The following is a 26458-nucleotide window of genomic DNA, read 5'->3' on the forward strand; positions in this document are numbered from 1 at the left end:
TATGACGAATGAAATAGAACTAGGCCCCTGAGCCCCCTGCCTGGTCCCTGAAATGAGATAACGGTAACTCACTGTTTACCTACAGATACCCAGTCGCCAGTAGACCTTAGCAGGTGTAGGCAGGTAATGTAAGGTACGCGACCCGCTTTCTTAAATGGCCTTGGCCTCAAAGTCCAGTCGCCATACTAAACATGTCCTTCAGGTGGGTACATTAACCTCCGAAGCAATATCACAACCTATATCAACAAGGAAATAATCATCAATGCTCGCTGTCATGTTTATAGTACCCGTTCTAATATAGTCTTTTTTCTTTTTTTGTACTCTATACAGAGCAGTTGAGCTATTTCTCGGAGCCCAACACTTCCGCTACGACGTTATCATTAAACCTACGCAACATGAGTCTATCCCAGAGAATAACGCGTAACACTGACAGTCCAGAACCGAAGACTTTGCACACCAAGCTCGAACCTATGCCCTGTACTCAATCACAAACCTCCTCTCAACCTGCTGCAGTGTCGACGAGTCATTTTCCCCTTCAAACTTGAGGTTGACCTTGCCATCATTGTCCATGCTGTGAACCTCGGCTTTGTAGAACGTCGTTGTGTTCGGGTATAGCGCTAGCACCACTTTGCCCGACTCCCAATCTTTCAGCGTAGCCGCCAGACTTTCCGGCGTGATGGGGATCATGCTGCTGGCACTTGATCGGTATTCCTTCTGTTTGCTCTGGTCTTCGGGTTCTATATCGAGAACCTTGTAGCGTCGACTCTTACCCTCGCCCATCACCTGTGCAACTTCACCTAGTATCCAATCAGGCAGAGAGTCGCCGCTGCTCAGCTGCTTCGGTTTGAATGCAACCGAGTCACCTTTCTGGAAGACAACTTTGGACTTGTTGTTCCCGGATCCGACGCCGCTACCCACTGACCCCTGAGGCTCGACACTATCGGCCTTGGGTGGCATGCTGTCACGGTCGCCGCGGTCGCGGTCACGGTCTCTCTCTCTTTCCCTCTCTCGCTCCCGTTCGCGTTCGCGTTCACGTTCTCTGGCTCGATCGCCGTACTTCCGTGAATTTCCCCCAATGGGACTTGGTACAGGCGAATCGCCAACTCCATCAAAGTCGTAGAGCGAAGAGGCTGCCGCTGTAGTGTCTCGAGATTGCCTCTTACCGGGCCCTGCTGCTTGAGCGTCCTGCTGTTCCTTAGCGTGCACCACGGCGCGCAACACTTTAAGCTGCTCAATAGTATTTTTGAGCGATGACATGTTAGCCTCAGAGTGTTTGACTCCTGCTCGGCATAGTTGCTCCATTTCTTTCAATGAGTCTCCGGGAATCTTCTCAGTATTCATGGCGCCGACTTGCTTGTCCATGGTGACAAGCTCCGTAAGAGTGTCATTCTCGGCATTGATCCCCGAGACAATCTCTCCCATTTGGCTTTTGCACAGCTCCCAAATCTGCACTTCCTCTCCATGTGAATTGCCGTTGTTCCGGTTGGACGCCCGCCCGCTGCGGTTTCGTTGTGACATTTCGCGATTGTTGCGCTCCGGCGGCTTCACCGACTCTGGGCGCGGGGTATTGGTTTCACTTCTGCCTGGGGATGAGCGCTTGGGCGTGCCCGCGTCCGAGGTAATGTCCCGACTATGGTTCTTGGTCCTCGACTTGGACGGTCGGTTCGGTGTCGAATCTCTGCTAGAAGGATCCTGTCGCTTTGAACTCGACCGTTTCGGCTCGGGAGTATTTGAGGATTGGCGCAGAGACTCTTGAAAGCTATTCTCCCTTGAATGAGTACCACTTCGCCGGGGCTTGAGAGGGATTTGGTAGTAAGGGCCGAGGTCTTCTTGGAGGTTCTTGAGTTCGTCCCGCGAAGGCTTCTCCCTGTTAGCCATCATGCCCCGATACCAACCCGCCTAGACAGAATGTTGCGATAAGAATCAACCCGAGGATGGAACCATTTTATGACAAGCCAAGAAAACAATGGTCTGAAGAAGAAAAAAACAGAGGCGTGGGCGATATTGGGGATAATAGAGAAAAGCATGAATCCATCGAGAAAAATTGACTAACCTGAGTTAAGAGAGGCCCGAGTGCTCACAGGCCGAGGCGGGATGGTATGGGGAAGGAAAGGCGACTAAGACAGAAGGCGCGTCGCAGACGAGAAGTGATCGGCAAACGGGGGAAAGAACAAGAGGGAAAAAGTAAGGAATTAAGGGAACAGCATTAGTTTATGCTACAGGAACACTTTTCTGCAAAAAAACTAAACGTTGCTGGGGGAAGTGGGTATCTTATCATGAGAGTGTCGTGTCGTGTCGGTCGTGATGGTGCATAGGTAGTCTTGCTATACCAGTTGAGGCTGATGATTCAATGCCAAGGAAGACACGGCAGAAACAAGGCGGTGAAGAGAGTTGCGAGGGGTCACTTACTTGGTCTTGGTCTGAGCTGTATCAAGACAAGATCGATGCCTACTGCAGAGCACATAAGGGGTATTCCTTTGTTTATTTATCTCATTATCCTGTACAAATGTCTGTTGGGAAACTTGGTTCATAGGATAACTCTATTGTAATTTGTTGAATTTTTAATTTATGAGGAGACAGATGGATTAACCTTGTAATTAGGAATAACAAGTAGAGTGAGATACAGGCTTGGGCTTCAACTAAGCTACAACTTAAATTAGATAATAGACAGAGTGGCTAGATGATAAAGTACTACTACCAAGGTCAGTCTTCTTTTATATCAAGATTCATAGTGTATCACTAGTTACACGCTACCTGCTATGTCGTCTCTCATAATCGACCACGACGAACATCAATAGCGTCCAAGTGCCTCTATCCATACTTCAACTCGTAAATAAATAAAAATATCATAGACCGTAATCTCAATTAACATATATCTGCCACATCCCTATCTCAAAAACCAATTTTCACGCTCATAAACAGAAGCCAGAACACCTCTCTAAAGCTTCTGCTTCTCCGAGTCATCAATCTCGCAAAACGCCTTAAACGTCGTAAACTCATCATCCTCACCACCCTCAGACTCAAGCACAAGCTCAGCCGTCGCACCCACAAAGTACACATACCCCTCCTTCATCTCAGCGCTCGTAGGTCCCACCGAGATCTTTCCACGGCCGCCAGTGCAGATGACTACACTAGGTCCCTCGAGAGGATCAAAAGTGGCCTTGGAACCATCGCCGCGGAGAACGCTGCGCACGACGCTGAACTCCTCGATCGGGGGGTCATACAGAACGACTGCTGAGCCGGAGCTGTAGCCCGCGCGGTTGAGTGTTGCGTAGGGGTAGTCTGTGGGCGTCATCTTTTGCTCCTCGATGGGCGCAAAGTTGTAGGTCAGCATGTCGACCAGCGTAGACACGTCCTTGAACTTGGGCGTGAAGCCGGCGCGGACAACATTGTCCGATGCAGCCATGCACTCCATGATGTCGCCCGAAATATAGGCGTGGATGTCGTCGGCGACCAGGAACAAAGCCTCGCCGGGCTCGAGCGTGACAAAGTTGAGGAAGAAGAGCACAAAGCAGCCAATGTCGTCGCCAAACTCGCCGTGCGTTCGCTTGACGAGCTCAGCAAGCTTCTCACCAGAAGTAGCAACGACACCACCGCCAGCGAAATCAGCTCCCTCCTTTTCTGCCTGCTCAGCTAGCTTGGGCATCTGCTCGGCGATATCCTCAGCCAACGAAGACATGAGCGCTCCAAAAGCCTTCTTCAACAACTTCTTCTTCTCGTCTGTAACACCCTCCTCATCATCCTTGGCGACCTGCGCAAACTCCTTTGCAACCTCATCGCCCACGAGCGCTCGCAGCGCAGGTACGGTGTCGAGAAAATGTGCGATCTCTCCTAGGGGTCGGAATCCGCAGAGACCCTCGAAGGGTGTGATGGCGATGGCCATCTCGGGCTTGTGGTTGTCATCGGGGTAGTTCTTTGGGTCGCGGGCGTGCAGCTGCTCGGCGAGCTTCTTGTTGGGATGGGCCTGGATAGAGAGCGCCTTTGCTATCGAGAGGACCTTGAAGAGGAAGGGGAGCTTGTTGCCGTAGTGGGAGGAGATGGTCTGGGAGAGAAGCGCTTGGTTGTCCTCGCAAAGTTCTAGGAGAGTTCGGCCGGTGTTGAGGTCTCGGGAGGGGTTGGAGGGGTGCGTTCCCATCCACAGCTAAGCATTGTTAGTTTGGGTTAAGACATGTATGCAATGAAGGTCTGCTCACCTCAGCATATGGGGTATCAGACTCGATCTTGAGCTCATCAGACGGCGTAGCAGCAGCGAATCGTGCAGCGGCAGAATCGTCACCCTTCTTACCCCAGGCGTACGAGTTGACACCACATTGTAGACGAAACAGAGGAACCTGCATCTTGAAATGATGGAGCGATACTGAAGTTGTGTCTGTGTCTGTAGCTTTGACGGTGGTAATCAGGATACGCGCAAGTCTAGAAAAGCACCGCGCAAAAGAAAAAGCAAGAGATCAGGGAATTAGAAGATGACACGGCGCACTGCAACAGAAAGGATTAACAGCAATGACGGAGTGGAGGGGAATTACTTAAGTCTTTAGGTATCTCACCGAACAAGACCCCGCCAACACACTGGAAACGTGCGCTGTAGCTGGGAGCTTGATCCCTACCGGGGTAGCGCCGACCCCGCTGTGGAGCCCTGGAAACTAAACAGTTTAGTTTCCTATTCTGGCTTGTTTTTCGATCCATGTGATGGTGAGCCTCATTACACGATATCAGGGGTTTTATATTACCGCTACGAGTTTGCAATTTACTTGTGTTGGCAGGTGAGCTTTTTACATGATTTTGCTCGCATAGCTTCTATTTGCGGCATAAATCTGCGATATACCTCTGTACGTACAGATCTCTCAACAATTTAAGCGTCACATACTATACCACATCACATATCATATCAGTCATTTACCATGGTAAAGATACGTTTATTGTTCGTGAGCAAGACTAATGGTAAGACGTAGATGCTCAGAGTTGTGCATTTCATGTACAGGTGCGTCGTCGTAACTTGACAAGGTACGACGTTGGCTTAACCATCCCCAAGTAAAAGGCCAGAGTCATTCATTACCCATGATCCAATTATCCCTCTCGACAATCACCATTTTTTGTTGTTGCCATAAAACATGTACAGACTTGTGCACCGAAAAAAACACAAACCAAACAGACCAAAAACACTCCCCGTTTCCCCCCAGACGCCAAGGTCTAACAACTCATGCATTCAGGGTTCCCCAATCCGTTGGCTGTAAGTGACAAGACAGAGACACTTACAGCGTAGATCTTTTTTCGTTCACTCCCTGTACCAAGACTCCCAAATGAACAAGATAGGTTGATGTAGGTAGAAAGAATCCCGAGGTCAAAGACGCCAGAGTACGTCAAATATGTAAAGAGCGATAATGCTGCATGCATACTTTGACGACCAATCATGCAAATAAAAAAAAGACAATGATAGGAAAAGTGAAAAAGAGAAGGGCAAGATGGACATGAACAAACACACTAAAAAGGGTGCCGGGAGATAGGACTCTCTCAACCGCAACGCCACCGTGATACAAGACCAACGCTCAACTCGCTTCCCCGTCAAACACTGTAACTCATCGCTGTCGCTGCGGTACCATGTCCGCTGCATCGCAGACCTCTGGCCTCATTCCCGAGAGCGGGACGATCGAGTAGTTCGTCCGTTTCTTGTCGTGGATGATAAGCGAACCCTTCCAATCTGTTGGGTGTTTGGTCCGATCACGACATGTCCTTCGTTTTCGTCCCCTCGCTAAGAGCTGCGTCCCTGTTGCCTTGACCGAACATCGAGTCAATGCGTGGCAGCAGGTGGGATAGACCAATAGCCCTTGCATGACATTTCCAAAAACTCAAGCACAACACACTGTAACTCCCCCAGACCAAACAAGCAAGCAACGTAGAGTTCAACAAGTTCAGGTCTTTAGATACAGCAAACTCAAAGCGACCCCGCACTCTTGCGGTAGTGATCTGTCGCTGCATCTGCTCCAATCTCACCACCAGTGGGCAGCATGTAGCCTGCACCTTGGTGAGGGACGTAAGACGCCGCAGCGTGGCCAAGTGAAAAGGAACCTATGCCGCTGCCGTTGAGATGGGGCAGATCACGACGACCACTGACCGAAGCAACCGCCGCAGCTGTTACTCCACTCGTCGTGTCCGTGTAGCGGTACGTCATGTCAGGAGGGCCTTGACGCATCGAGTCGGCCGGCGCAAACAGAGCTGCATCCGAAGAGCTTGTATGCGAGTAGAGATCGTTGCTCGAGCGGCCGCACTGGGAAGCGAGGGTAATGGGAGGATACGAGGGCAGGCAGCTCGAGGTGGAGGCCATGCTTGAGGGCTCGTAACTCGTGTAACTTGAGAGGGTCTCGGAAGTAGAGCTCACAGGCGACGTCTCCGAGGTGGAGTCCTGCGATGACTTGCTGCTGCTGCTGCTGTAGATAGAGCTGTCCGAATCGTTCTTGTACGACGATCCTATCGAGCTGGACATTGAAGACCGAGCCACTGGCGTGGGTAGTACCCTCTCGCCTACGCTGACGCCCGCTGCCATGTTCTGAAAGGCCACGTTCTTGGAATCAGGTACCAGATTCTGGTAGGGAACGTTGGTCGAGTCGGTCGTTACCTGAGCTGGTCGGTGTACCAGGTTTGTCATGGTGTTCCCGCCGGTAAATGCATAGTTGGGCTCCGTGTCCACGCAGAGTGCCGACTTGCCAGGGTTTCCAGAGGCGATCCTATAGCTCATACCGTAGGCTGAGTCGTGCACTGGGGAGTAAGCTTGTGGGTACAAGCCATAGGTGCTGTAGCTCTGTTCGTCCGGAATTCCATTCCAGGAAACAGGACAGTAGGACTTTGTACCATACCCAAAGTTGGCAGGGTTGCGGTAGACAAAGGCATCAGCGTTGTAGGCGGGTAGTCCATCTGTGTAGGATGGGGCCGTTGAAGATACAGATGATATGGCAGAGCTTCCTCGTGCCTGATACTGTCGAGATGCATCGAGGCTGTACGTGAAGTTCGAGTCGCCGCCATTCAAGGATGTCTCCTGCGACGCCACCTTGATCGATAGTGTAAGCCATAGCTACGACATCTCTCGTTTAGGAATACATACCCTGAGAAACTGGCACGGTTCATAGCCAGCATTTTTGCAGTTGGTGCATGGCCCTCCATTACCTGTATCGCCGCTGCAGCGAATCTTCCTCTTTCGACAGCGCCCACACTGGATCTGTTGTTAGCCCGCTACACAACTATGTAAGTCTCACACACACCACACACACCAGGTAAGAGTAAAGGGGATAAGGAAAGGTCTTGACTTACTGCCACCGCGATGCGTTTTCGCTGGGGCGTCATATCATCATCCCTGTCGCTCATGATAGTCGTCCGCGTGTCTGGATGAATGGAATAAGCAGTCCCTCGACGTTCTGGGTAGGATGAATAGAGGCTCATCCTATTTCCGAATCGCCGGACGTCTGTCGAGTAACAGTTTGGAGTTACCATGGCCCTAGTGAGAGAGACTTGAGGTAAAAGCGAGAGACAAGAGCCTGTATGGAGGCTCAAAGGAGGTACTGATCAAACAAACTCCCTCATCAACACTAACAAACCCCTTTGCCGAGTCAGAGTCTATCAACCGAATAGTACTCTTAACAAAGTCTTCCACCGTTGGCATCCAAGGACAAAGCCTGTGGCTTGACAGCCCTTCCCGATACCAAGCACTCGTCCGTCGGGACTCTCGGTAAGAGAAATGATTTATCCGGTGATGGATGGTGATGTGGTTGATGTCAATCCGTCGGATACTTGAGTCAAAGATTATGGTTACCGGCTCTTTTCAACTTCAGAGTGACAAGACGTGGGTTGCTTAAGCAGAACAAATATCGACAAAGACCAGAAGAAAGAAAGAGATCCAGAGACCGAAATATCTGGAGCCGTGGCATCTTGTTATAATCCGTACGACTGACTTATGCCTCTCCTGGCATGACCTGTTTGCTTGCCCCAAGCATATCTCACAACTTGTCTTCCTCCAATAAACGGCCCTAATATCTGCAACACATAGGCCCACTGGAGTGTGTTGATCGAGGTACTCCGGTGGTCAGTACTGTGAGATGAAAGCAGACCCCTCGTACAACAGATGCCAGACTTTTTCAGAAAGCCTTTCAAAGTCCTCCATGATGATACCTGACAATGTATGGCTGAGAAACCCCGGTTATGCGAGGGTAGGCTACGGGTTTTTGCAGGGTGTCATGACCATTGGCAGAAGTGTCCATGAGACAAACGGAGTTCCATCCCGAACAGGAAACCTAGATCTTGTCGATCGGTTTGAGGCTTTCCCAGATCGTATTCAGATATGCAGATTGAATTGGTGAACCAAAACCAATTCGAATCCAAAACGAGCACCGACGAGAAACGTCTGTACTGACTGGGCTGATTGATGTTGACACGGCATACTTTGCTCTTGGTCCTGGCCACTAGAAGTACACAGCTGAGGTTGCATTCGCTCTGCCACACCACCCGAGACTTGAAGCGAGACTTCGGTCGGCAGACAAGTTTGTGTCTCTTCTCAATTCCTAGCATTACAAGAGCCGAGCTGGTTGACAAAGTTGACATGTCCATTGTTTGCCAGCCGGCTCTTGTTCCTGTCTTGGAAAAAGGAAGCACTCAAACAACAGGCAAAGGCGAGGCCGCCTGGGGCCGCAGATTAAACAAACGGATATGTCTTGAGCGTAATCAGATACAAGCCCGTGATAGGCAAGGCCAGGCCCTGCAATGGAACAACAAAGCCCAATTACGAAGCTTCTTAGCTTACTAGTCATGCAGCATTCGTCAAAGTTGAGGCGCAGGGATTCCCTTCGGCTGTGACATCGTGCAAAGTCTCTCGTCAAGAGATGCTGTAAATTCGTTGCTTGTGTTGTGTTGTGTAACGGGTGTGTTGACAGAGTTGCTGATCAATAACTCTGGGGTTGCACAGCATGTACAACAAGTATTCAGGTTGGAAGATCTGGGCCTTGTCCCCTTGTCATGTCTTGTCTGAATATGTCTTGGATCTCCAACCCATGCTGTTAATTAACAATATCTCAATAAAGTAATAGTATCCCCGGTTCTTGGGTCGTGGCGTGCTTACAAGGCTCTTCCTTGTTAGTGCGAGCGGCAATGTCCAACTAGATTGACATTAATCCCATGAACGTTTCGTCAGCAGACAAACATCTGCTCCAAAACGTGGTCGAGCAAGCTCTCAATGATGTCGGCATCCCTGCAAACTTGCAGCGGGACTGAAGCACACATGAAATCTGACCGGGCATGTACAACGTCTGAGCGATGTTCAAGTCATTTAGCCACTGACACACTTTCCAAGTCGGTCAATGACTTCCGCTTCATTTCGATTGGGCTTGAGCATGTAGTATGCTTTCTTCTTCCTTGATGATCCACTCGACATGCAGATTAACTGTTTGTAAATGAATGCAGGCACAGTGGATTGCACCGTACAGATGACGATATGCAGTACATAGTGCACATAGAAAACGGTCATAGCTTGGCCAGGCGAGCATACCGCTTATTCATAGTCGTGCAGAAGGCTGGAGCGACAGCGCACTTCTTGGAGTCTGCAGAACCAGCCTCAGCCGCCGTTTGCTGAGGTGCTTTAGCGACCAGCAATATGCAGGACCGAGACGCAAGGGAGAAAGGCACTCTCCACATTGGGCATGACGGCTATACGGTGCAGTCGGTGCGAGTGTAAATATAGAACTGGACTAAAGCCCAGCTGCCCGTATTGAAAACGGCCAAGAGCGAATATTGCAGAAGGATATCGGCCCATGTCCCATGTCGCAGAAGCCATCTAAGCCGATAGGAGCAACCTCCACTAACTTGCGTCAGAAAAGACATCCCTGACGGCACATCGATAAGCAAGATTTGGTAGCGGCGCCACAGGAGAACCGATCTCTGGATGCAAGACATCGCTAACTATTGGGGGGATATCGCTCCTTACCCGGTCGCGTGGCGTATGTATGTCTTGCATGTACAAACGCTCTAGCGGGACATCCCCTGAGAGAGCGCCTATAACTCTCTTCTAGAAGACTGAAGGCGTTGTCCAAGAACGTAACAAACAGTCTGACTGCTTTAATTCAGCAGACAATAGACTTCAGCTTGTGAGATAGCCCAGCCTCGAGTTCACTACTAGAACGAGTCTTGTGCGAAGAAGTCTCTGACTTGGCGATACAACTTAGACATTCTTCGAGATGTTTCATTGCGGAGTTGAGCCAAGTGGCCGTCCTTTTGAGTCGGGCTTGTTTCAATTGGTTCCATAGCAGGTCTTCTCGCGTCCGGAATCAACCAGCTATCGTGCTAAATCTCCATCTTCTCCTCGGCTACATACAGCGAGAATACTAGCCTAGTCAAGCAGACTCTCATTCTCTTCTTTTCTTTTCCCTCCGTTTTGCATCACGCTCTACCGTTACCCCACAGCATGTGAGAAAACACTCCGTCCCCAGGCCAAGGATAGACTGCCCGTCCATTTTGGTGCAGCAAGCGCAGACTCCAGGCGGAGGATTCTTTTAGTGTACATCCCGAATGAACATGCTAGTTACCGGACTGTCATTTAAGGGTGTCACCCGTGAGGATGCAGCGTTCCGTTTGGTGTTTCCCACACGTACACGCAATTGGTCAACAGGTCCAGGGGTTCTGCTCTCAGTGTCTCTTGTGACGCATAGAATCACGGACAAAGGTTTTGGCTGACCAAAAGCGCTATCCAGCTAGGGTGCTATGCCCGCGACAGCATGTCCGGCCCTGTGACGATCCGTAGGGGAGCTCGATTCGAAGATCCGGAAGTTAAAACACATGCAAAGAAGGATCTGAAACCGATTCCTTATCCACAGAAGGAATAACACAAGGCCACTCGGTCTTGATGGATTCCATGTCGCTTGCCGTTAGAGACTGAAATCGCAGTCAAGCCTACACCATACACTGAATCCTCGACAGGGTCTTCGGGGCTTCACAGTAGCACATCTGGAGGGCTCTAGCCTCAAAGTGGCCATGCTTGTGGCAATAGTTTCGGCGTCACTACATGCACCGAATTCAGGTTGAGCAAGCAAGCCTCAGCTCCTTGCTGCCTTGCAAACGTAGCGAGTCAATCTCAGAGACAGGTATCACCAAAGGTACAATGATGCAATTTGTCAGAGACAAAATTGCTTCCATCTCAGTCACAGTCTTCGAGGTTGGAGAACTATAAGCACACACTGGTGTGGCGTGACTAATAGTTATTGCCCATCGATGCCAGTGCCGAGCCCAGTTGCGATCTGAAACGGCTTGATCCCAATCGACATACCCCGGTCGACAGCCGCGTCTCTCAGCCCAGACTCATCTACAGAATCGTTGCCGATTGAGACAACTCAGGTGACAAGGCTTAGGGCTTGACGCTTGTCTATTAACCCAAAGCTCGACCGCCACACGCCCTGCTCGGGGCCATACATTAGCCTTTGATGTGGTAAGAGCATGGCGGTTTCACCCCCCATGTGCCTTGCTTGAAGCTGTGTGTCCGCCGATGTCTCTGGCGACATAACAGGAGCAGTAACCATAGCCGAGCATGACGGATATTTGATCCATAGATAGACATCAGTTACAGAGTCTTCTGTGTCCGAATAGGCAGAGGCAGCTAGCTCGCACAAAATACATTGTTCGGACGTAGAGCCAAACATGTTGTGGCGTGCCAGCTTGCAATGCCTGGCCCCTGTTGACGAGAGTGGATTACTTCCATCAGGGCTGTGATCTGTTGAGCGTCTTGAAACAGAGCTATCAGGTATGACAACATCTCAAGCATTGGGGAAGCAGTAGGGATGCCGCCGGTAAGCGATGCCATGACAGTCAGAGATGGGGTAGACCTGGAGATCTCATCCAGAACAACGCTTGTGGTCGCTCAACAGCGGGAGGCAGATCCTCCCTGCTCACCAGCAATTGTGCTTGTCGGTCAGATAATCCGGAAACGTCGCTCATGCACAAATGGTGCCCAGTGAAGGCTCGGCTCAACAGTCCACATTGTCTCCCGTTGCTCGTAGGAGTTAAAGATCTTCCGTTGAAGGACCGGAGGTGAGATGTTAGGGAACTTGGTGATCACATATCACAAAATGAAGCAAAGGCCCAGAGGCTCGCCTTGATGGGGATAACTGTCAGACTCGTGTTGTCAGGGTATTCCATGCTCGTGTAATGCCACACAATGCAGTGTATATGATATTAGTTGGCGTATTCAGACCGTAGGAAGTCAGAATGCTTGCCGTCAGAGTTTTACGCTGAGCAGTACCACTTCTGTGGGCGTTGCACTGCTGTGATCCGTTTCGCAATCCACCGCATTCGTTATCTTCTAGACCTACGGTCATTTTCATCCCGTCCGTATCGATCCTTCTCTCTACCTCGGTCTCGGTGATCGCGGTCCCGGTATCGGTTTCTATCTTGATCGCGACGGTCCCTGTCTCTTCTATCCCCTCGACGATCGTCCCTTGGCTTGTGGTAACGATCCCGGCTTCGGTCTCTTGGTCGTGGACTTCGACTCCTGTTTTGTTGCCTTGATGGCTCTCCATTGTCGCGAGGTCCTGGTGGAGGAGGGCCGTCGTCTTTGTCTTGTTTGGGGGCATTTCTACCCACTTTGCCCTTCATTTCCTCTTCTCCGTAGACCATTCTGTAGTTGCCGCCTGTGACCCGTTCTCCCTCATCGCGGTATTGGCGACGCTTCTCAAGCTCGTCAACACCTCCCCAACCGCCTCGACCAGCATTTGTTCTGCGCTTGCTGTTGGTGTCCTTTCGCCAGACATCGCTCAGTTTGCTGACACTCTGAGAAAAGTCCACGTGAATGCGCCGATCGTCAATTAGAACTCCTTGCATCTTGAAGTAGGCGGCTTCGCAGGATGCCTTGTCCTCGTATTCGATGAATGCATATTGCAAACTGTCGCCCGTCTTTTGGTCTCTAATAACTTCGCAACTCAATATCTTGCCAAATCGGCCAAAGATGAGCTCGAGGTCCTCGTCTCCCGTGACGGGGTTCAGTTTACAGACGAACAAGACATTCTCGGGAGGCTTGACTTCGGCAAATGGCAAATCTCCCATCATTTCCAGAGTGAGAGCTTGGGCTTGTGCCTCCCTGTTGCGACGCCTTCTCTCCAACTCCTCTTCGTCGACATTGTCGTCTTCGTGTAGCGCTGCCTCATCTGCGATTCGGACAGTCTTCAATTGTTGGTCGGTAGGAGGAGGGCTCGTGCTCGGTTCTCTCAGGCCAGGCGGGTCGGCATAAGGATCGTCTAAAATAACGGTGTGCTTAATGCGAATGTCGATGAGCGGGTGCCCCTTCTCGTCCACAATCGCCTCATTGATCTTGTCCAACGCCTCGAACCCTTCAACCACCTTTCCAAAGATCGCCGCCTTGCCGTCTAAGAAGTCTGTGTCTTGGCCGAGTGTGATGATGAACTGGGATCCTGCGACGCGAACATCCGGGTCGGACTGGAGAGGCGCTGTGGCCATGCTAACCGTTCCTCGCTCCAGATGTTTCAACTTGGGGTGGAAGAAGGCAGGGAATGTTCGTTCTGATGGGTCGCCGGATAAGTGACCCCATATTGAAGAACCGCCATCAGAGTCTTTCGAGAGAGGGCCGAGAGGATCGCCGGTTTGGAAGGAGAAGTTCTTTTGGACGGAGTGAACGGGGGAGAAGTTGTAGTATTTGACCTTGCAAAGCTTAAGAAAGCTATCTCATCTGTTAGTTCAGCCACTCAGCACATGAAGCATAGCAATTGAGGGTATCACTTACTTTTCGCATAGCTTCGGCGCATGATCAACCAAGAGGTCGATAACAATGTCACCAGCGCTGGTCTCGAGGAGAACCGACATTGCGGGCGTGTGCTTTTACGGTCTCTATGCGACAATGGTGTGATAGACAACGAATTGATAAAAGGAGGTTGGACAGAGCTTGTCAGGTTAAAGTCGCGTTGTTGAAGAATTGGAAGGAATGGGGTAACTAGCATGAGCCGCTGTCGCGAAGCTTTCCAGAAGGTGCGGATCTGCATTTGCGGCGTGTGGCGGTGCACGTTACATAATCACACGATGGCTCTAATCGACCCAGACCACTTGAGCATCAGTGCAGGATCGTGTGAAGCTGACCAACGATATTGATCTCTTATTGCTAACTCTATATCTCAGATTCCAGGTGCCTCAAATGACAATTCCCATACCGAATATACCTTTCTCACACCATCCATGTTCAACTCGGCACGGTTAGCTTCCGTTAATGACCCTGCCCACCTACCGACTTACAACATCGTGAAAAGCTTCAACAACTAATATTTAGACAAGCTGACAGCTAACCTGAAATGCTTTACAGCAGCCGGTTCCTTCAGCTCTATCAATTCTCACCTAGCGTTCTCCTACGAGATCTCCGTACCGTGCGCCTCTCACAGGGTTGTTCAACCAAGTCACAAACCATCGCCAATCAGCAACAGTCAACTTCAGCCTCCAGAGCCTCAGTTACCGGCTCCTCATCATGTGGACCAAAAACTCCAGCTTCAAATCCTTGTTTTGCTAAAACGTCAGACTGACCCGCAGCTGAAGTCAAGCAAACGTCAGAAGGGCACTCCGAACCGCTTAAATGACGTTAGTCAGGACCCTGATAATCCTCTGTTTCAAAGAAAAGTTTTTTCTCTTACGGAAACATGATGCTCTTCTTTTTGAGTCACAAAGGAGTCGCGGCGCCATGTTACAGTTATCGTGGTACCTTGAAGATCGGCGGGAGCAAAATGTCCGGATGTGTTAAACACATATTCAACCACGCACATGACCTCAACCTCAAGCAAGGATATTTCCGTATTACGGCCATCTAATTGGAGATTTCACTCTTCTGGAAGAATGATCCTTGAAAAATGTCAACATGATCCCAACGGCCTGGATCTCGATGCGCTCGCCATGTACAACTACAATGTTTCGCCTGGAGAATAATTATATACAGCAACGCCCCGCTACGTCATCTCAGATTTGACACTCTGGGGTTTGACTTTTTTGACAGTTGGGGATAGCATCATGATGATATCGCCGATGCCCATCACACACACGTTGGGATGATTCTTGGCCCAAACAAAAAGTGAGACACCGTTGGGGTGTAGATTTGGTCTTTGTTATCGTTTCGGGGGCTTATCCCGTCGCCGGATCGACAGCGTTTGAAGGTCATTCCCATCATGATGGTTTGGTCGTGTGCCGTTCTTAGTGTTGTTCCCAAAGGGTGACGTCCCGGCATACGACGTAGTCCGGATACAAGAGGCCATTCCCGGAAGCGCTAGGGTAGTCTTGCCGGATATCAGGAGCTTGCCTTTGGCTCAAGACAGTCAAGGCTGAATGAAGTTGATGGTTGTCGCTACCCTACGGATACGAAGGCCAACAAAAGACTTGACTGTGATAGCGCAACACTACGCAATGAGATAAGAAACAAGAAATTATTTAGCGATAGTAGTGTATTAGATCAACTCTCTTGGTAGACTATTTTCCTGTGCGATAAGCTTAAGCGTCAAGTGTTTTACTACCGTCTAGTGTCTCCTACGATGCACTGACAAGAATAACGAGGCCTCCATAGCAACGCTTCAAAAGGATAAGTTTATAGCATCACAATTCATCGCCCATCAAGGAGTATCCCAGCCGGAGCTTCTCCTCGGCTATCAAGTCAAAGCTCCAACAGATTCTCTCACAAGTGATGCGAAATATGCTTATTACTAGAACCAACCGTCGCCTCGCCCACCCTACAGCATCATGCCGTCGCATAGATCGACTCAAAAACCAGTCCGTGCTGTAAGATCAGAAAACCTGCTTGTCCATTAACTTCAATGTCCCTGACGGTCATGTTACTCTCCAGCATTTACTTCACCGAAACGCTCAAGCAGCTTTCACCTTGCTCAGTCTGCAAATCACGTCGATCCTACTAACACAGCACAGCCGGATCAAAATTCCGTTTCGTTGCAGCGGTGTGTGCCGTCCGTGTGGGTGGCAAGAAAAATCACATCTCAAACAGGAAACAAACAAACTCCCCGATCGTGATCGATAGAGCCAAATCGCTCTGGTAGTTCATATCAAGAGACATTCCTTTCTCCTTCTGAGCTTAGTCTAGCGCTATCAGAGACCGTTATTCCCACCAGGGTTGGTGTGTGTGTGTGCAAGCGCCCGGGCGCTTAAGTGCTCATCCCTCTGTTGCCCACTGGGCAGGAGATGATCTTCATTTCCCCCAACGGGCTTTTGATGCAGACAGGGGGTAGACAAAGATTTGTGGGCTCGACGCGTGTTGTCTGGCACTGCTAATCTTTTGTGTCTCTAACCAGGAGCGGGGCCGGCCGACATGCATTGAAGCGAAGGTATCTTGGGGTTGAGGCTGGAACTGGGAGACAAAGAGTCTTGGAGTATTAAGTCACTACATTCTTACGAGGTTGGTTCGGTAACCATGGGTGATAGACATCAACATTCACTGAAGGGACAAGAAACTTGTTTGTGTTTGCGAAAGCACATGTATTGTATGTAGTATTCATATTGGACGCTGTGTCGCTTAACATCTCCTCTCGGGAGATCTTCATTCATGATGGTTAAGAGAAATAAACATGTGGCGTTTATCACTCGCCTCGTATTCCAGCGTGGCTCAAGAACTGTAAATGAAAGTTGAGAGACAACAAATAAAGCCACGGAATGACACCGTGATATGAAGATATTGGCTTCTTCCTTGGAAGAAGTACCAAAAACAATAAACAAGAAATGAAGTGTATAAGTGGGTATGGGGAAGAAGAGAAAGACAAAGAAAAGACAAAATAAAAATAATAAAAATAAAAACCCCAATGATTCAAATCGCTTTTCCAACATGTTCCCAAATTCTGTTGTTCCCTTAAAAGAGCCATGTAATGTGTTTGCCTCCCTGAGCTTTATTTTCTCGCTCGAATCAATCGATTCCCTTTGCCAGAAACGCCTTCGCCAATGCAGCCAAAGCAGATAAACCCCCCAAAAAGAGAATAATTAGAATTAATGCCAAATTTTGTTGTGTGTGGAGGCGCATGCTTTGCCACCCGCCGCTATCATCCTCAACACGACGACTTGCATATTGTGTGTGTAGCATCCGAAAGGATGGCAAGTAACAAAGACAGCGAAGATCAAATATTATACGCGTGTACTTTTTTACTCGTTGCCTGAGCTTCTGCGCCTTCGGCCACTGCGAAGTTCCTTTTCCGTCTCCATGAGTCTTGTCTGTACCCATGTTCTGAAAGCACGGTCGGCGCGCACACTGCTGCAGTTGAGAAGCTCTGTCAGGGTACGCTTGATGCTCTCGTTGACTTCGGAGAGACGCTGCTCTTCTGCTGATATTTCGTAGATTGTCTCCTCATCGGGGATCGTGGTGAGTTCATTGTGGTTCTCCCAGCCGCTGAAACGGGCGTGGGAGCGCGAGTGGTGACGTCCGCTTCGGGAGTGGCGCTTCGGCGAAGGCGGCAGAGAGAGAGATGAGGATGAGGATCGGGTTGGTGATGTAGATGGTGAGGAGAATTGGGAGCGGCTTGATGAGTGGAACTCGGGACGGATCTGGTCGAGGCGATCGCAAAGATCTTGGTGTTGCTCTGTGAGAAGCATGTACTTCTGGAGAGCCATGGTATATGTTTGTGCGCCGACGGATGCCATCTTTGATAATGGTAAAGATGAATATGAAGCTGGTGTGGATAGAGAGCTATTCGTGGATGATACTGATGTTGATCGGTTGTGCCCGGAGAAGAAATGGGGTCGAACGTCTAATGACGAGACCATCGAAGCGATTCTGTGGTATGTGGGAAGATTCCAAGGGAGAATGGGAGTCGCGATTTACAATACTGTCGCGAGCCAGGCAAGAGTAGAGTTCCAAGTCGGGTCGTCCGGTTTATAGAAGAATAAAAAGGTTCTTGTGACTATCTTATTCAATTCCTTGTGTATCGAAATGCAGCCGCAATATCCAAGATGTAGGTACTGTATGTCGATCGTCGGATGATACGTCGTGGTTGCTCAAGGCTGAACAGGGCCAATCTGGAGCTGGCGTTGGAGACGTGTGGGTGGTATGGGTGCTGAGACAGGATGGATGAGATGAGTATCTGCAAGATCAAGAAGACGAATGCAGAACGAATTGGAGTATTGAGATATGGATATACGGTAGTGAAGAAGGATGGATATATATGAGTGAGTATGGGGAAGATGTCGACGGGGGTGGTATAGTTATATAACAAGTGCGTGCTCTCGTCGATGGATGATAAGGAACAGCTACCGTAGGTTGATGATCGAGTTAGTGTCATACGGGGGGTGGATGGGGTGCTTCATTAATAAAGATATGGATCACTCCCAGCCAGAATAGAATTGGTTCACAGACTAGGCTAGGATGTACGGGAGGGGTTAGTAGAATAACAGATTGGATTGAATTTCCCACCCAAGATTGAACAAGGTAATGTACCAAGTACGAGATCCCAGGTGAGAGAGACCCAGCAAGGAAATGGGAAATGAAGGGGAATCTCCAGGTCTCTAGCAGCGAGTCAGCACCAGGAACAAGCCACATGGGGAAGTAGACCGGTACAAGTTATGCTTCCCCCTAGAACCAACCCCTGTCATTATCCAATGTGCTTGGCTTTTACTCACTCTCACTCTCACTCTCACCACTCTCACTCTGTCTCTTCTTCTCACAAGTTCCCAGTTCGTGCCTTGTTTGGCATCTGTAAAGTTAGCTCAAGCCACCAGAGGGAAGGCTTGCTGTCCGACCCCTTCTATTGGGACACTAGAAAGAACAGACCCTAACTAACAGAGATCCCTGGCCTGAGCCTGAGAAAGAGAGAGAGAGAGAGAGTCTGGTCTGGGCACAAGCTTTGATGGTGGATAACTGCGGGCGATGTGACGGGATAGGGTGTGAAATCTGCGTAGCCCAGCCCTTTTTTTAGACTTGGCTTTTTTTTGGGGCCATAACCCATCAGCACAGTGTATCTTGATTTGATCCAACTTCTCACAGGGTTGACTGTCTGCTGGGTTGGGTTACTTTGCTGAGTTGTTCGACTCCTCCTTCTCCTCCTCCACAGACGGCAACTCTCCAAAAAAGAAATAGGTAGGAATAACGTTGTGTGTGGTTCGTTCCGTACGCCATCCTCCACAGCAATGACAAGACATTCTATTCACTATCAGTAGTGCCCTGTTCAACTTTGAACTCAGATTCAACGAGTAGCAGCTAACCCATGTTCCAGAGCATACAAAGAGTAATCAGACAGCGCTCAATTATAGTAGCGCTTTTCATCAGAGACATGAAAATTTTTATATGTCTCATTCAGCAAAACCCGATTTGGAGTTCGATTGCGAGCTTCCTTGATAGCTTGTTGCAAAAAAAAAAAAAAAAAACTCCATATAATAGCGTACGTAGTGAGAGTGGATAGGTTAGGACCCGAAACCCCCGGCCTTGACGATGACTTTTCCTTCCCCCCCCCCGGCTGAGCCCGGTGCGGAGGTTGAGCGAGAAGAGAATATGAGAGATATCATGAAGCACACACGATACGTCGCTTACCAGCGCACACACGAAATATTGGGTTCTTGGCGGTGTGTTTTGCATCAGTAAGACCACTCATGTCGAGTAGTTTTGGTATATAGACGAATCGTGCTGTAGCGATTGGTGTTGAGGCCTGGTTCTCTGCTTGTTAGTGATTATGCACTGGCATTCTAATGGACCCCAACCCAGGTCTATTCCCCTCAAAAAGGCACAAACTACAAAAGACCTTGGGTTGAGCTGGGGTCACCGCCTGACCCCACGTGCAGGATATATCTGCAGCCGGTGAAAACGAGAATTGCCTGATACTCCATAGATGGAAAGGGCCAAAAAAGAACGTTGCAGTAGTAGAAAACCGGCATTGATAATGTGGGTGAGAGAGAGGAGTTGCTTATCCGCACTGCACACTTGCCATCAAAGATACTGGGTATGGAATTGGAATTGGTACAGGGCTGTCACTCTGTCACTGATACTACTGCACTGTGCCGCTGAGCTGGGGTGATAGAGGAAGTGAAGCGCTATTGATACAAGACTCACGAACCAATTCCATTCTCTGTTTCCCGGGCTGCAACCCCTCCTCTTCCAGAAGCAGTTACGGCTACAGGCGGGAGTTTGATAAGGACCAGAGTAAGTGTTCGTGGGCTGATTGAGTCGTGATAGCTACTGTAACCAGACCATAAATTGTGACCTGTAGCTGTCTGTAGCTGTAGTTACAACCTTGGGTAGCTACGGAGAAATAAAGAAGCTGTAACAAGCTACATACAGAACACGCGTAATGCAATTCCCCGTCCTTGGAAAAAGTTGTGGACTCTTTGTTTGTCCTGTCCCTCTCCCTCACACCCCTGTTGGGCAACGATAACAAATATTGGAGGTTGTGTTTGACCCCCCCGAAATGGCAAAAAGAAGTAAATTGAATTACCAGGATCAGGATAACTCTACTAACTTAAGCCCTGGCCCCATCGACAAACCGCTCCCGAAATAAGCAAGGGAGCTTTACCTTTATTTGACATGACATGGATAATAAAAGCACGCACACAATTGTAGTATTCTCTTCAAGAATTGTAACTTTTGTTTGGGTACGAAAAATACATGGATATTTCTATGTCAGTTGATTTTCAGGGGTGTTTACTTTTTCTCGTCGTTGATCGACTTGCTTGCATAGCCGAAGCCCGAGAAAGGCGGTTGGTGGGAAAAGGAACCGTATCATGATTCCAACAGCAACATCACTACATCACATCATTGACGTAGCAACTAACAAAAGAAACAATGGGGTTGTGAATGAATCATCATGCTTTAATACGAAAAGATAAGAGTCCCCCAACAAATGAAAAGTTCTTGTTTCTTTGTTTAGGAGGTTGATCAAGAGAGCTCCCGGCTCCCTCCCCAGGCTTATAAGCTTTCTTGCGATCTTCAATGCTGGCTTGGCTGGCGCTGTTGATCCTTATGCAGTTGAACCGGAAACAAGAGGAAAAAAGGGAGGGGGAAAAGGGATCCAAGCTTCCCCGGCCGCGGAAGTATGTCTGATCTGATCGGCTTTGCATACATAGCAGAAACGCTGTCCAACGAACCCTCCCTTCCCATTCGTTCTCGTCTACAATTCGTCTAGGGTAAATTCGACAGAGCATGTCATTGCAAGAGCTTCTTCTTCTTTTTGCTTTGAACCATTACGCAACTTCAACGCTTCGGCAGAAGGGTCAAGTGACGATACGGTGTAAAATGAAGCTTTCTGTTTGTACTACGGCGCCACTTCATCGACGTTGTATTCTCGATTTTTTGGAGAGGTTGCGTGTCAGCCTGCTTTGGGTTTCTTTTACGAGACAACGCACTCATCTACTCCATCCATCGTCATCACCACCACCAAAGCCAACCTCACTTGGCAAAGGCTCCCAACGATTGCTCAACAACCTCAAAAGAGCACAGTGCAAAGTTTCTCACTTTCAATTATTTGATATGACCTTAAAATTGACACAGTCATCCAGCACTACTCCCCGCTAACAAGACGAACACCAAGACGGCGCAACAATTCAACTATCGGCGGTCTATATAGCGTTGCTCCTGAATTCGCATTCCAGCCCGCAATACCAAATCGCTACTGAACTGCGGATATCATCATTGTAAAGTACTAATCCCCCCAAGCGCGGCCACTGACCCTGTGGCTAGCTCTACCTGCCTATCCCAAAGGTGCCACGTTCTTGGCTGGATGAATCCGAAGCCTGCATACCTCCCTAGCCACACCCTCATCTGACCAACTCAAGGGGCATCGCATTGTGCGAAACGCTCTCAGCAATGGTGATAAATAAGCACCTGTTGCCATCAAGCGGGGAAAAGGCCAATCATCAGCCCAGATCGCCAGCTTGACAACTTCTAGATCGTGCCTCTGCAGCCGACCCCCTCTTCGCTCTTCCCCGCAACGCAAACCCAGTTGCCTCCAGGGGTCTTGGGAGGCTGAGCCCTCTTTCCTCGCCTCTGGGGCCTGGGCGGTCCCCTGGGAAGGTCTAGCCTGCATCGTGGTGTTTACTGTCCCTTGGATGGCGATAGAGTTGATATCAGAATGACGGGTATCCATGATGCACGATTGGCCTGATGTGGTTCCTGGAACAGGTTCATGAGACTGCAAGTATCAGATCACCTAATAATGGGCCCATTAGATAAACCGGGGTCTTGAGGTACCGTCATAGTTGACAGCTAATGGCATGACTCTCGCAAACATGTTTAAAATCACATCGTTGTGACTGTGCAGTTGCTTGTCCGTTGCATCCGACTCTCAAACCTCTGATACGTCGAATCAGGAACCTTTGGCAAACGAAACCAGCTACACAGCAGCCACCAAAGTGCGGGGCCACAACCGCATACCCTGAGCTGATTGTCACTCTGGTGGCATGACGATTCACGACCAGCTTTCCGTGTTGCCGTGATGTGTATCTTCTGTTAAAGAATATTCAGGTCGATGGTGCTTTTTTGCTGTTCTCTCGGATTTACCGATAATTCAACCGGCCGCATTCTGTATAGGCGATCCATGGTGCGACAAGCGATGGATTTCCCTCCTGGCCGATTGACGCCAACACTTTCGACTGGAATGCGGAGGAGTCATCCCTTGGACCAACTTCCACCACGATCTTGTCTTCCTCTCTGCGCTGATATGAAAGGAGTATGGTGTACAGACGTGTGGTCCAGGAGTTCGGTTATGCTTTGGACACCTTGCAAATGTGGATGTCAACTTTGTCGTCGTAAAACGGACCCTGTTGGCTTTGTAGCTTGGGAATTGCAGATTGTATAACCTCTACGGAAAGGCCGTTGGCTTGGCACTGGTCGAGGAATGCCTGAAAGGTCTTTTCGTTGCGTTGAGTCGCTGAGATAAAGACCTCCACGTGCGGGTGAAGTTCGAATACCTCGATCAAAGTTCCGATCAGGGCTGCTATTATGCTCTTGTCGTAAGTAATGTCGGCGCCAAGCACGACATCAATAGGGCGACCACCATTCCATTTCTCTTCTTCGGTGCCCATGAGTGCGTAACCCCATTTGACATCCATCGGGGTCACAAGTGATGAATCCTGAAGGTCATTGAGGAAGAGGTTATCAGGGAGATTATTGATCACGTCGTCGGAGCCATCTGATGCAACGACATGCTGAGCACCGAGATAGTTTGCGCAGAGAATGGAAAGGTACCCTGTGCCGGCTCCTAGCTCTAGGACTCGCTTGTTCTTGACAATGTGCCTGTTCTGGCAGAGATACGATCCCAGATGGAGGGCAGCTTCCCATGTCCGCAGGCCAGTCGTTCCTGAGCCCGAAATGAGAGATCGATTCTCAAGAAGGGTGATGCAAGGCGGGCGGGAAGTTTGATCACGATGGTCCTCTTGGCAAAGTTCAGAGAGATGGTAAGTGACGTATGCCTTTTGCTGAGCAGAGGTGGCTTCTGAGGGTAATGGGTTTGCGAGAAATAGTGAGAGGGCAGACATCAAGTCATCAGAAACTCCCTGCTCGGTATCAGCAACTATTACAAGATATGCTTGTATTAGGGACAATGACTTACATACTCTTCCCAGTCATCGATACTGGCTTCAATTCGCGCCATGAGCTCTTTAAGCACACGAAGCTGGAAACGCGGAGGGGGACCATATCGAATAGCACCATCGGCAAATAATCTCTCGTAAAAATCATCTTGAACCTGAGACGTCTTTAAGAGCGCAGGCTCTGGGAAGTCCAGGTCAGGTTGCAGCTGTAGATACTGATGACAGAACCGGTCAACTTGTTGTGAATTTGGAGACGACATTTTGCACATTTCGGCAGAGGGAATTGCTTTGTTTATATAAATATGTCTCTTTCTTGAAGATTTCGAGTATTATACTGATTGTGATTGTGATCGTGATCGGACCATCCTGGAGCCCATTGCAAAGCAAAGCAACAGCTCCATTGGGTAATAACAGTGGTCTGACGACTATCTCCACCAAAGACTGGAGTTTAAACTTGGCAAATGTTGGAACAAGTCCTAACTCGAGAGAGTGAAAAGTCGTGTCCAATATCCGATCTATTTCCATCTGTCTCAAACCGAAGATTCTCCGACATCACACGTGACTTTTACCCTGGAAATGACAGCCTCAAATCTCAGGCATCATCGCGCACAAGCATCTTTTCTTAGGGTTGGACCAAATTAAGCGACAAAGCGAATTTTGCGACCCTTCCCAGTGTGACAACTTCATCAACGAAACGATCTCACCCCCAACGCCCAGTCTCTCCACCGTCAACACACCCAGAGACCATCACGACAATCGGCAAAAATGGCGGACAACGACTCTCCCGTCACCCTCCGAACTCGCAAGTTCATCCGCAACCCTCTGCTGGGCCGTAAGCAGATGGTCGTGTGAGTGACAACCCTCTGAATTGAATTTGATGACAATCAGTCCTCCGTTGCTCTTCCATCGCTCGTCATCGATGCTTGTTCTGTTCACCTCAATATTTCTGCAAGACACTGGTCTTTGAGAAACGATTTATACGCTACGCAACGATTTGAATGTCGAGAATCAACATACATCAGCAAATGGGACAAGGCGGGCAAGCATCAATGACGGTCTATGGGAAGAGCAAATACAGGGGAACTAATGTCATGTTTTTTTATATTTTGCTTGGGCTGACCGATCGCGATGCGTTTTTACAGTGACATCCTCCACCCCAACCGTGCCAACATCTCCAAGGAGGAGCTCCGCGAGAAGCTCGGTTCCCTCTACAAGGCCCAGAAGGACCAGATCTCCGTCTTCGGTCTCCGAACCCAGTTCGGTGGTGGCAAGACCACCGGCTTCGCTCTCGTCTATGACTCCCCCGAGGCCATGAAGAAGTTCGAGCCTCAGTACCGATTGGTGCGCGTTGGCCTCGCCACCAAGGCCGAGCGTGCTTCCCGACAGCAGCGTGCGTATAACCAACAAAAACAAAAAGGTTTAGTCTGGCTGACACTCGACAATAGGCAAGCAGCGCAAGAACCGACAAAAGACCCTCCGAGGTACGGCAAAGGTCAAGGGTGCCAAGGCGAAGAAGGAGAAATAAACGATTCATGGCTTGGCTTGTGTATATCCTCGGGCTGGTTGGGGAGCGGCTGCTGTTATGTCTGCAGCTGCGTGCATTCGGTGGTCATGCGGGTGCGTCCATTTACTACGGTCCATCCTCGTCGTCGGCGCCGGCTTTGGCATAGGGTACAGGGACTTGCTGGCGGACGCGGGGGCTATCTGGACTCGACGAGGGGGATTGAAGGCTATGCTTTCACATTCCTTGCTCAATACACTAGCATGAAATCAATGGTGTTTTTCGGGTTTCGGACCAAAAACAAAAAATAGCAACGTCTCTGATTTTCACGCGGGTCTGTTCTTTTGGTGTTTCTGACAGTGATATAAATGTATGACTCATGACTACTACTATCACAGCAGTTGAACCAAAAGGAGTACAGAATGCTTCTAATCAATTCATATGCCGCCCAGCAGCACAACAGGGTATCAAGACGAATCTATTCCAAAAAACTAAAACTCCAAACTCCACCCAATGCAATCTCCATCTCCACCTCACCACCACCCTCCATACAACAACATCGCCAACCCCAAAGCAATCCCAACGACAACCTTCCACCCCACAATCTCCCCTCTCCGACCCTCAGCAGCAGCCTTGTAAACAGGGATATGCCACCCGCAGCGTTCCTGTCCGCCTCTAGTCCTGCACTCGTAGTACGTCGTCTGCCTCCAACCCATGCTCTCTAGCTTCTCCGCCTGGTCGGGCGCCGCCGTGACGGGCGGGTTGAAGACGGATGGGTTGGCGTTGTTTCTCTCCTGTCTTTCCTCCAGGGGGTCAGGCATGCTTGTCGTGTCGGGGAGTGCGTGCGATAGTGTTGGTGCGGGCTGGGCTTCTAGTGTTTGTGTGGGTAAACTGAAGCTCAAGCCCACGATGGTGAGGAGGGTGAAGATGAAGTAGTGAAATGGCAACATGATTGCGACGTAGATGTTGTTGTGTATCTAAACAAGTTTCGTACGAATTGAGGAGTAGGTATATCTGCTTGGTGACAATAGTAGATTTCTGTCGTGGTAGGTTTGATTGATCTTGTCGTGTCGTTATATATCCGTCTTGAACCAAGTATTTTACGTTGTCCCCTTTAACAAAGAAGCACAGCAGTAATGTTCACAATTCACAAAGTCAGAACGAAAAGAAAAGAAGGACCGATCAAAGGGAAACACATTGCTTCTATGGCATGAACAATAAATATATACATACTCTCACAAACTCCCCCACGACATTGAACCACGCGACAATAGCCAACGGCCGTGACATTTCATAGCGTTCATGAGACACTAGATTAGGGGATTTGGGTGGTGGTTCCTGGGTAGTCTTTGGTGGTGATGGTGGGTTGTTTCGCTGCATCATCTGAACGCTCCAAGTGTTTGGTTGGCTGACATGGTCTGGCTCGTGATGCAGCTTTTGCTCCTAACCCTG

At 49.5% G+C, this 26458-nt stretch overlaps 10 protein-coding genes across 10 annotated transcripts; 2 read left to right on the forward strand and 8 right to left on the reverse strand.

Annotated features, from left to right (window-relative positions):
- Positions 1–468: 468 nt before the first annotated feature.
- Positions 469–1878, reverse strand: FGSG_04482 (uncharacterized protein; the record flags this gene model as incomplete). The annotated part of the gene is made up of 1 exon (XM_011322811.1): positions 469–1878. One exon carries the CDS (start codon positions 1876–1878, stop codon positions 469–471), a length of 1410 nt encoding a protein of 469 aa, XP_011321113.1.
- An 801-nt stretch (positions 1879–2679) lies between these two features.
- FGSG_04481 (mannose-6-phosphate isomerase) lies at positions 2680–4445 on the reverse strand. Its single transcript, XM_011322812.1, has 2 exons — positions 4194–4445; positions 2680–4141 (listed from the first exon to the last, which is right to left on the reverse strand). Exons 1-2 carry the CDS (start codon positions 4335–4337, stop codon positions 2939–2941), a joined length of 1347 nt encoding a protein of 448 aa, XP_011321114.1. The 5' UTR covers positions 4338–4445; the 3' UTR covers positions 2680–2938.
- Positions 4446–4898: 453 nt separating this feature from the next.
- Positions 4899–5379, forward strand: FGSG_12248 (uncharacterized protein; the record flags this gene model as incomplete). Its single annotated transcript, XM_011322813.1, has 3 exons — positions 4899–4938; positions 5150–5227; positions 5321–5379. The coding sequence occupies 3 exons, from the start codon at positions 4899–4901 to the stop codon at positions 5377–5379; spliced, it is 177 nt and encodes a 58-aa protein (XP_011321115.1).
- Positions 5380–5929: 550 nt separating this feature from the next.
- FGSG_04480 (uncharacterized protein) lies at positions 5930–7353 on the reverse strand (the record flags this gene model as incomplete). Its single annotated transcript, XM_011322814.1, has 3 exons — positions 5930–7063; positions 7094–7201; positions 7300–7353. 3 exons carry the CDS (start codon positions 7351–7353, stop codon positions 5930–5932), a joined length of 1296 nt encoding a protein of 431 aa, XP_011321116.1.
- Positions 7354–9347: 1994 nt separating this feature from the next.
- FGSG_12249 (uncharacterized protein) lies at positions 9348–9669 on the reverse strand (the record flags this gene model as incomplete). Its single annotated transcript, XM_011322815.1, is given in 2 exon segments — positions 9348–9504; positions 9524–9669. The coding sequence occupies 2 exon segments, from the start codon at positions 9667–9669 to the stop codon at positions 9348–9350; spliced, it is 303 nt and encodes a 100-aa protein (XP_011321117.1).
- A 2474-nt stretch (positions 9670–12143) lies between these two features.
- FGSG_04479 (peptidyl-prolyl cis-trans isomerase cyp6) lies at positions 12144–13928 on the reverse strand. The gene is made up of 2 exons (XM_011322816.1): positions 13757–13928; positions 12144–13693 (listed from the first exon to the last, which is right to left on the reverse strand). Exons 1-2 carry the CDS (start codon positions 13834–13836, stop codon positions 12316–12318), a joined length of 1458 nt encoding a protein of 485 aa, XP_011321118.1. The 5' UTR covers positions 13837–13928; the 3' UTR covers positions 12144–12315.
- A 2541-nt stretch (positions 13929–16469) lies between these two features.
- FGSG_04478 (uncharacterized protein) lies at positions 16470–18225 on the reverse strand. Its single transcript, XM_011322817.1, has one exon. The coding sequence runs from the start codon at positions 17755–17757 to the stop codon at positions 17140–17142; it is 618 nt and encodes a 205-aa protein (XP_011321119.1). The 5' UTR covers positions 17758–18225; the 3' UTR covers positions 16470–17139.
- A 4452-nt stretch (positions 18226–22677) lies between these two features.
- On the reverse strand, positions 22678–23765 carry FGSG_04477 (uncharacterized protein; the record flags this gene model as incomplete). The annotated part of the gene is made up of 2 exons (XM_011322818.1): positions 22678–23469; positions 23526–23765. The coding sequence occupies 2 exons, from the start codon at positions 23763–23765 to the stop codon at positions 22678–22680; spliced, it is 1032 nt and encodes a 343-aa protein (XP_011321120.1).
- Positions 23766–24170: 405 nt separating this feature from the next.
- On the forward strand, positions 24171–25345 carry FGSG_04476 (uncharacterized protein). Its single transcript, XM_011322819.1, has 3 exons — positions 24171–24353; positions 24648–24895; positions 24951–25345. The coding sequence occupies exons 1-3, from the start codon at positions 24271–24273 to the stop codon at positions 25028–25030; spliced, it is 411 nt and encodes a 136-aa protein (XP_011321121.1). The 5' UTR covers positions 24171–24270; the 3' UTR covers positions 25031–25345.
- Positions 25346–25539: 194 nt separating this feature from the next.
- On the reverse strand, positions 25540–26386 carry FGSG_04475 (uncharacterized protein; the record flags this gene model as incomplete). Its single annotated transcript, XM_011322820.1, has 2 exons — positions 25540–25983; positions 26240–26386. 2 exons carry the CDS (start codon positions 26384–26386, stop codon positions 25540–25542), a joined length of 591 nt encoding a protein of 196 aa, XP_011321122.1.
- Positions 26387–26458: the final 72 nt, after the last annotated feature.

The sequence above is a fragment of the Fusarium graminearum genome, chromosome 2, assembly GCF_000240135.3.
Source record: "Fusarium graminearum PH-1 chromosome 2, whole genome shotgun sequence".
NCBI lineage: Eukaryota > Fungi > Ascomycota > Sordariomycetes > Hypocreales > Nectriaceae > Fusarium > Fusarium graminearum.

Coding starts and splice junctions, on each gene's coding strand:
- FGSG_04476 (XM_011322819.1), top strand. CDS start 24,271: ATGGCGGACAACGACTCTCCCGTCACCCTCCGAACTCGCAAGTTCATC. Junction 24,354..24,647: donor GGCCGTAAGCAGATGGTCGT/GTGAGTGACAAC, acceptor GCGTTTTTACAG/TGACATCCTCCACCCCAACC. Junction 24,896..24,950: donor GCGTGCTTCCCGACAGCAGC/GTGCGTATAACC, acceptor ACTCGACAATAG/GCAAGCAGCGCAAGAACCGA.
- FGSG_04479 (XM_011322816.1), bottom strand. CDS start 13,836: ATGTCGGTTCTCCTCGAGACCAGCGCTGGTGACATTGTTATCGACCTC. Junction 13,694..13,756: donor GCGCCGAAGCTATGCGAAAA/GTAAGTGATACC, acceptor CAGATGAGATAG/CTTTCTTAAGCTTTGCAAGG.
- FGSG_04481 (XM_011322812.1), bottom strand. CDS start 4,337: ATGCAGGTTCCTCTGTTTCGTCTACAATGTGGTGTCAACTCGTACGCC. Junction 4,142..4,193: donor CTGATACCCCATATGCTGAG/GTGAGCAGACCT, acceptor AACAATGCTTAG/CTGTGGATGGGAACGCACCC.
- FGSG_04478 (XM_011322817.1), bottom strand. CDS start 17,757: ATGGTCTCGTCATTAGACGTTCGACCCCATTTCTTCTCCGGGCACAAC.